The 9751-nt window shown below is 41.7% G+C and overlaps 1 protein-coding gene across 1 annotated transcript; it reads right to left on the minus strand.

Moving 5' to 3' along the window:
- Positions 1–218: 218 nt before the first annotated feature.
- Positions 219–8964, minus strand: LOC133896397 (disease resistance protein RGA5-like). Its single transcript, XM_062336992.1, has 2 exons — positions 7952–8964; positions 219–2895 (listed from the first exon to the last, which is right to left on the minus strand). Exons 1-2 carry the CDS (start codon positions 8749–8751, stop codon positions 585–587), a joined length of 3111 nt encoding a protein of 1036 aa, XP_062192976.1. The 5' UTR covers positions 8752–8964; the 3' UTR covers positions 219–584.
- Positions 8965–9751: the final 787 nt, after the last annotated feature.

Below are 9751 nucleotides of genomic sequence, written 5' to 3' on the forward strand. Positions count from 1 at the left end.
CATGAAGAAGGTAGATAGCAGACACATCGATGCAAAATCTACGAGGAAAGCTACCGACACAGTAGATGTATATGAGTAATGCAGTCAACAGATTCAGATACCTGCGTCCTTGGAAAAATAAGAAGCCATGAAGCAGTACAAACATATCACCGTGTTTTACATATATAGCCCATACATTAGGCCTTGATATGATATCCACACACATAAATAAGGCCACAGCTTCAAATGTTAGGACTATTATTACTGCAGTCTGACACAAATCGATAAGAATAGTTGAAGCAATGACACATGTGGCAATAGAACAACGCGCAAATTAAACATGTAAACTTGTGACGCGTAAAAGAAACAGTCGATACAATGTAACGGAGATGAAAGGCGGCCGTTCTGCGAGATACGAATACGATAACCAGAGGTTTCTGAAACGGCGTGAGACTTGAGCCGGGCGCGCGGCCGGAGGTGTCACTTTTTAGAGTCCTACTCTTCATCCTTTTTTGTTTTGCACAAAGCAAAGGCATTATGCCATTAATTAGTTCCCAGCAACCGTGTGGCAGAAGACGGGAGTTAACACTGCATATGAAGTACCATCATAGTCTTCTCGATAACATCAGGGCCACGTGCAGATTAAGCTTCTCCTCCAGCTCTTCCTTCCTTGCGCCAACAACCTGGTCTATGCAATCTCCCCCCGTCATGAACAGGAAGGTTGGCATTTTATCAACATGGAATTGCTCAGCAATAGTCTTCATTTCATCAACATCAACCTTCAGGAAAATGACATTTGGGTTCTTACTGGCGAGATCGGCAAAAACTGGAGCCATCCCGTGGGATGGTCCGCACCACCTAGCGGTGAAGTGAATCACAACCAGCTTGTTGGGGTCGATCTGGTTGTCCCACTCGTCCAGGCTGTGGATCGCGATCACCGACTCCTCCGCTGCCTTCACACTGGAGCGCTGCCCTCTTCTGTTCAAGTGCAATACCGGACTGTTGCGGTTCTGAGATACTTGGGTTCTGATGTGGGTCTCCGCGGCCTCCACCTCGGAAGCTGTTAAAGTATCCTTACAGTCGATGGTGGCATGGACCTGTACGAGACAAGAGAGGTGCTTCAGACCAAAATCGAGATCGCCAAACTTGGACATTGTTTCCCGGACGTTGAAATCTAGGCGAAGCCTTCGGAGCTGCGGCATGGCTCCTGCTTCAAACTGCAGCCCCATTATCCCACCACCATACTGACAGTCGTACCAAAACACCTTGAGGCACTGAAAGCCATCCTTGCTACTCACGGTCAACCTTGGGCTGGTATCTGAATATAGTTTTAGGAGGACTAGGCTAGGCAAGTTCCCGAGGACACGGATGCCTTGTGCTTCTACTTCTGAAACTCTGATATGCAAGTGCGTGAGGGCTATCAGAGAGGCCATCTCCTGTGGAACTAGTGGGAGGAAGCCGCGTATTCTCAGCTCAAATTTTCGCAGGTAATTGGGCCTTCTGTTGGCCCAGGAATGAACCAGTAAGTCAAGCAGACCATGGAGGTAATTATCAAGAAAAAGGGACTGCAGGTTTGATTTTCCCACCTCCTCGAGGAATTGCTTCACTCCCTCTCGATCGGTTTCATTCTGATCGTTCAAACGACCGAATCTTACCCCAAGCATCTTCAGCTGCGTCAACTTAACCAGTCCTACCACATCATCAGCAAGTGAACCATCATCACCCAGAAGGACTTTTGATAATTCCTCCAATTTTTGCATTCCCCCAATTCCTGTCCCTATTACCAATTCATCGGCAACCAGAGATACCAGCTTTGTGTCTCTAAATTCTGGTAATTTTCTCATTCTAGTTCGCCTTAAATCTAAGGTACTCAGTTTGTCAAGTGCCATAATTTGTTGAGGCAGATTGGTAACATCGGTCCCACCAAGTCCCAAGTACTTCAGCAGAGATAAACGTCCAATGCTTTCCAAATGTTTGTTTTCCAGACCCTTGGTATCTTCGAGATCCAGCACTCGTACAAGTTTCAAGGCCCCAAGATCAGGCATCCTTCTAGCATTCCCAGAAAATGCAAGGGATCGCACTCTAGATAGGTGCAACCTGCTCAAGTTGTATGCTTCGTCTTTGTCACTGGTTGAGTTTTCGTCACTGCAGTCGAGGCAGAATCGCCGAACCCCGCTACATGGAAACAGTCCAGACTTCAACTCTGCTCCAGATGTAATAAAATTTTCTTCGGCTGACAAGGATACCATGAAATCAACAACAACACCATGAACAGTGCAACCAATCGGCCGATCATCCTCGTCATCAAACGACGGTTGAATTAGTCTCCTACCGATAAGCTCATTGAAGTAGGTCTCCCCTGTTTCCCACAAGCTTTCTTCATCTCTTTTAGGAATAAATCCTTCAGCTATCCATCTCCGCATCAAACGGTCTTTCTTGATGGTATTATTTTCAGGAAAAGCACTCAAATACAGAAAGCAAGACTTCACGGGCAGAGGTAGATCAACATAACTGATCTCCAGTATCTTTCTCATCCCTTGTGGTGTGGAATGATATTGGTCAAGCATCTGTGACTTCAGTAGCAAACATTCAGACTTCCTGGATAATAATCCGGCTGCAACAGTTATGGCCAATGGTATGCCATCACACATTTTCAACATTTCATCAGAAACTTCAAGCCGCGAATGTTTTTCTGAAACAAGTATTTTACTATCAAATAATGTTTTGGAGTCCTTCTCGCCAAGACCCGTCATGTGAAGAACAACATCACTGGGATGTATGCAGCATGATTGCGCTACATCCTTGATGCAAGTTGTTATCAATATCCGATCAGGAGCCTGATCATTTTTGGGCAAAGCACAACTGATTCTCTTCCAAGTCCATCTGCTCCGCACGTCATCGAGCACAACAAAATAACTAACATACAAATATGAGAATGTAGACATCAGTATCGGGTAGGGCTTGATATCACAATAATAGAAATACTACCATTCTTTTTTATTGCAAGAAGAGAGATGCAATTTAATAAAACAACGATTTTGATCTCTGTTTATTCTGTTGCAACAAAAGATGAATAACTTTAGGACATGTTCCATGCAGCAGTAAAATTTCATGATTCAAGCCAGTGGAAAAGAAAAAAGTTATCAATCTTTGAAGGGCTGGTGGAGATTAGGAATAATCTCCGCTTTCCATTTTTCACGAGAATCATCGTTCTCACTTATTGATTTGGATCAATGAAAAAGCTATATATATTTTTACTCCTTTGTGGATGTGCAAGTATTGGACAATGCGGTATTTACATACCATGAAATATTACAACCCTAGCTTTTGAACACAAGGAAAACAATCCTTGTAAGGACGGATTTGTGTTTAAACTGGCTATGGGATGCTGTCATATATGTACTCCTTCATGATTAGTACAAAATTGTGGAAGTTATGAAGGGCTTGTTTGGTTCCATAGCCCAGCCTACTGTTGGGATGAGCCCACGTATGCGTAGCACATCTCTTACACTTTTTCCTTCATTTTGTGTAAAAAAATTAACCCGGAGGTTCTATATTTGAAGTAGGAAAGCTTATAAGCTGACCTCACCCACCTAAACTTCCAAAATAGTACTAAACCCACTACATCAATACACTTGTCCACATGGGCCAACAACACGACTACTAATCCGCTGCTAATGGGCTAGGGTGTGACATATTTCTAGCAAAACTTGCTCCTCGAACTATATCAAATTTTCTTGCAAGTATGTAACAAGTTACTTTTACAAATTGTGTGGATTTGCTTGCAGATGGGCAACAAATTAATTGCTCCCCAAAATTTTCAACTATTTCTTTGCTCTTAGATTTATTCTTTTCATCTTTTTTTTCCACACAAACTTGCTTTGAATTTTGTTTAAAAACATGAATTAGATGGATCCAATTTTTTTTTCCTTCACATGGTTTCTCATTTGCTTTCTAAATTCATTATGATCTTCTAAACTTTTTAATAAAATTGCCTAAGTCGGGTGGAGGTGAAGAACAGGTGGCAAGGCTGCTCCTCTTCCCCAAGCTCCCCCTTCACTGAGACCTTCACCTCTTTCCGTGTTCTCTCTCTGCCCAAGCCCAATGGGCACATATGTACATGTATATGTATGCCTACAAACATACTGACTTTATCTTGTTTACACATATATATTCATAAAAAAATGTATGTAATAACTTGATCTGGTTTTTGCTAAGTTGCCATTAGGTTACCACCCAACTGACGGGATAGTGTTTTAATTAGCTAATTAACATACATAATCTTAGATTCACATAGTAGTGATTGTCATGCCCACACGGTCAAGAGCTGACTATGTGAATGTCAGGGATGTAGACTTGGAGAACTATTTTAAAATGTGAAATGGTGAGAGACTGAGTAGATTGTTATCATGAACCCAGTGGATTGAGTCTCGTCCAGAGAAATGAAGTGGCTAAGGAATGGTAAGGGTTTTGCGAAGCGAGAGTAGCTCGGTTGGCTTGGCCTCCCGTTGTCGAGCCAGCCCTCCCGGGATCGATCCCGTGGCATCACATCCTATTATAAGGCCTTCAAAGAAGGTCACGGGGAAGGGGTACCAGTGTTAAAAAAAATGGTAAGGGTTTTGACCCTAATAAATGCTGGATTGGAAGGGTGAGGCCCTTGATGACAGTAATGTGTTGGCTATGAGTGTCATTATGGGATAGAGGATGGCGTGTCCAGATGAAGACAAAACTTCTTGATTGATTATAGGATGGTCATGGTCTAAACGCTAACTCATAGGTTTTGACAACCTATGTTAACGATATTGTAACTTCGGCTTTACGCGCCAAAAGAACCTTATGCTTCCATTTTTGAAGTTGTGCATACTATTATCTGCATTTTTGTCATGGTGATTTGCTAAGTATGATGGGTGGTACTCACACTTACTCAATACAAACATCAAACCACAAGGAGAAGACCCATATGCATATGAAGGATAGAAAGATGAAGATAACGCGTGTTCTAGGTTGGGAATCCTAGTCGCCTGCTAGTGGCATAGTTTGGGGCTCCGCCGCTTCTTTTGGTTTCCTCTGTAGCTTTTGGTAGCCTCTGGTGATCAGGCCAATAGGCCATATGTAAGTCCAACCCTATGTGGTTACTCAGGTAATACTTGTGACACACTCTTATTCTGTTACGATATATGAACTCTGATATCTAAAATGATTCTATATGTACTACCTACCGATCCAGGGTATAGTGCAGTGCAACATAGGGAGACTTCGATGGTTAATTCTATAGGTGTAGTGAATATGCCCATAGAAAGATTATAGTGAAACATCTTTAGAGCATGTATGTGATTTTGGTGATTGATGATAATATAGTCAATATGACAAAAATATTTGTCAAGTATATACTTTAGTATGTCTCATGGATGTAACAAAGGAGAAGTCACCGAAGCCGGAACATGAATTTTGATGTGGTTAAATGGGATGGATTTCTATATAATCTTGTAGAGCTCTTCACAAGCTTTCCATAGAGCTCAAGATCATCAAAATCAGAGTTCAAAGCGAAAAGTTATGCCCAAAATACATAACGTTGTTCTGTTGAAATTTGCCTGACCAGATAATTCGGTGCTCACATCAAAATTAATCCGGTGCTATATCGGATAATCTGGTGAGAATAATAAAAAATAGTCCGGTGTTCATAGAAAGTTTGGAGCGGAGTCTTTTGCCTCACCGGATTATCCGATGTTTACAAAATAAACACACCGAACTATTATTTGCAAAGATCTTCAAAATGAACATATGCATATAGGATAATTCGATGCATGTGTCCGGTGTTTAGGGAGTCATCATAGGATGATCCGGTGTTCACAAAATGAACACATCGAACTATTATTTGCAAAGGGCTCCTAAATAAACATATGCACATAGAATGATTCGGTGCATGTGTCCAGTGTTCAGTGAGTCATCACAGGATAATCTGGTGTTCACAGTTTAAGTGGGTTCCAACAGCTAGTTGCTTCTGTTGTACTCACCGGATGATCTGGTGCTTGTACTACTGTTGTCACCAGATCATCAGGTGTTCACAGTTTCTGTGAACCGTTGGAGCAATGGTTAGTTCATGGGTTTGATGCTATAAATATCTCTTCACTCGGTCATTTGAATGTATGGTATGCTGCTAGAGTACAGGAAATCTCATAGACACTTGAGAAGACATCTAAACCACAAAAGTGTTTAAAGTGATCATCCAAGGCGATGATTAAGCACAAGACTAGATAGTGATTAGTGTTTATAGACCTAGCTATGTGCTGCAACTTTGAGAGGGGGTCAAGAAGTGATCCTAACTTGTAACAAGAGGTACGTCAACACCTTAGACTTGGTGACTTGTCGGCATGCTTGTTGACCCTCCGACTTGATGTGGAGCGGCGGCAAGGCGATTGTGCGAGGACGCGGGGATCCTTGCCTTTGTGGCTCAAGTTTCAAAGTGATTACAACGGCAAGTGACTGGAAGAGAGGTTAGTGATGATACATTACCTTGGTGGTTTGGTGGCTCATCCGATTTGAAGCCTTGTCTTGGTGGCTTGGTGGCTCAAGAGTCATGACCAGATGTCGACCGGGAGAATATCCTTGTCAAGCTCTAACGTGGACTAAGGGTGGAATTTATGCCATTGATACTACGGGATACAAATCTCTTGTGTCTAATTTGCTCTCTCTACTTTATTTACATTTTCGTATTTACATACTTGCTATCTACCTTTGCGTATTTATCTTCCTAGAGTAGTTTGCTAGGATTGGCTATATGTTGCAAAACTTTTTTAAGCGGTAGAGTAGACACACTAGATAAACATATAGCACATTTAGATAGAATTTGATATAAGTTTATCTTGTGAAGTTTCTGGAGCCAATTAGGTTTCAAAATTCACACTCATCTTAAGACGTCACCGATCCTCACAAGAGGGTCTCACATAGATGCATACATGAGGCATTCATGCTGTGGTGATGTTTGGCACAGCCATTATAAGGTGGAAAGTGTTTGAATAGGAGAATTGGACAACAAATAACACATAATCATGACCGAGACTTGGTGTGTACATGTATAATAGAAGGGGAAAAAATGGAAAGAATGTGTGGACCTTTGACGAATGATGCATGATGCAAGGTGTAGGAGACGAGACCAGTTCAAAGAGAAAAAGTGGTCAGGCTAAAATCATATGTGCATGCATGGTAACAAGAGCTAGCTACTTTTATGTTACAATTTTGGATCAAAACATCGATAAGCAAAAGAGATTCAGTTGGAGTCTAACTCCAACATCAAAGTAGCTCAAGTGCATTAGATGTGCCAGACTGCCAATTAAGGATGACATGAAAAATTAAGTGGTTCTTTTATTACAATAAAGCTACCTCCAAAATTGTAATGGTATTCCTTTTGTTACTAAAAGATAATTGTGTTCTAGAATGCAGTCAATCAATTATTTTTGAGTAAATTTACACATTATTTTACATTGGTTGCATGAGAATAACGTTTCATAATGGTTTTATTTTATTGTACAATATTGTACTAAAACATAAGTGGAAAATTCCGTGGGCCGAGATTGTGCAATTTTTTTTAAGGCAACATCAATTTATAAACTAAGAGGTGAAAATCTCATTTAACAATAACGGTTTCTCAATTACCATTTTATTAAAAAAACAGAGGATTGTAGTTAGATGAATCTAAGGATTTACATACAGATGTTGGAAATAAATAAAATGTGAAATAAACTGAAATGTTTACATGCCAGAGTGAAGACGCATCCTTCACTCCGAATGCTAGAAATATCCATATGATACTTAAAAGAAAATATCCTAGAAAATTAATATTTTCAACAATTATGTATATTTCTAAGGATATTTATCAATTACTAAAAATGTGGTCCAAATATATTTTCGGAGCGCTACCTGATAACAGAATGTAAATTTTAGAATGATATGTATTTGGATATATAAGGTTTACCTCCTTGTTTTTAAGATTGCCCAGAGTTTAGCGATGACCTTCTGCTCGTCCCATGGTATGCAATACTTGTTGTCGTCCCGTGAATCCATGTTGTAGCGCCAGTTCGGCTCTACTTGATTGAGTATACTGATTAGAGTCGTCTTTATACATGGGTTCCGGCCAAGATAGACGAAAGCTCCGGAGTGGAACTGCCCTTGCAGCTGTCGATATATTTCCGTGGCAAGAGCTGTCTTGCCGATGCCTCCAGTCCCGACGATGGAGACCACCTTACGATGCTGTTCTTTGTCCGTTAAGTGCATGACAAGCATATCCCTCGGCTTGCCGACGGGGACAAGGCAAGGCGCCTCCCCATAGAGCAGTTCAGCATCGATGATGACTTTGCTGGGTGCAGCATCTGCAAGACCAGCGTCAGAAGTGGACTCTCTGTTGAGAAGAGCGAACCGTCTGCAGCGATCGTGTGCGTCTTCGATCTGGTCCTTGAATTCTTCGACTTGTTCGGCTATATCGGAGCACCAAATGTCCGTTGCCGGCTCCCAAGGACGGGTGAGGCAGCCGTCGATCCAATCTTCCATGTCGTAGATCACCTCCCGGGCTTGCAGCATCCACTCGTTGATGAGGGCGTCCCTCACCAGCCGCGAGGCAAAGTTGTGCAGGACATCGTTTAGGCGCTTCAGATCCTCCCGCAGGCTTTTGCTTTCCCCAAGCTTGGGATGCTGAGCCTCCAGTGCCGTCATCTTGTCGAGGAGGGAGTTCATTGCTCCCGTGGTAGAGCTCACCATGGGCAGGGGATCCCCCACCATCTCTCTCCTGCCCGCTCTTCAGCACTGATGCACTAGCTAGCAATCCCACGAGATGAGAATAGGGAGCGCGCTACTGTAACGGAAGAAGCTAGCCCCTGCGCGGGTGTTGATTGTGGACTGGTAATGCAGGACACCATTTGTCTTGGCAAGAAATAGGTGAAATGATGCCTTCACATATATCAATTTTGCAGAATGGTCTCGAATGCATTACATATTCATGAGAAGTACACAACGCCCCCGGATGCTTATAGTTTCCAAACCTTTGCAGGATTGCTCATGCCTTAACTATAAATTACTCTCTTTCTTTGACGTCCAAGAATCCATGCCATCAAACTTCCTAAAGTTTGATTGTTGTTGTGTTGAGAAATAGTTTGGTTTTATAAAACTTATAGTACTAAATCTGTCTTTCGAGATGTTTTCATAAATGTTTAGCTTTGTTACTATATATTGACATAAAGTTGTAAAAATTATTGAGAAAGTTGCATCTCAAGGACCGTTAAAAAAACATCAGATAAAAAATAACTGGGCAGTACCTTCTAATATTGCCTAATAACCGGTGGTTGTTTTTATGTAGTGTAGTTGATCGGGTTGAGGGAATCTCTCTCGTATATCTCATTTAAAATATTCTTTGTCTCGCTTTTTCTCGCTACTCTCTAGCTGGACCACAATCTAGCCTTTTTTTAGTGTGATCCAACAGGGAAAAGCATACGTGTGTATTCCCTACTACCGGCTTTCGCAATAACTGACGCTACAGCTTTGTGACCAGTGGTCGTTTTTATGTAGGATAGTTGATCAGGTCGAGGGTATTTCTCATTTAAAATATTCTTTGTCCCACTTTTCCTCACTACTCTACAACTGGACCACAATCTAGCATTTTTTTAGTGCGGACCAGCAGGGAAAAACATACATGCATATTCCTTACTACCAATTTTTGTAATAACTGACGCTAAAGCTCTGTATGGCCACACGCTTTGCAACCAGTGGTTGTTTTTATGTAGTG

This window comes from Phragmites australis, chromosome 16 (genome assembly GCF_958298935.1).
Source record: "Phragmites australis chromosome 16, lpPhrAust1.1, whole genome shotgun sequence".
Lineage (NCBI taxonomy): Eukaryota > Viridiplantae > Streptophyta > Magnoliopsida > Poales > Poaceae > Phragmites > Phragmites australis.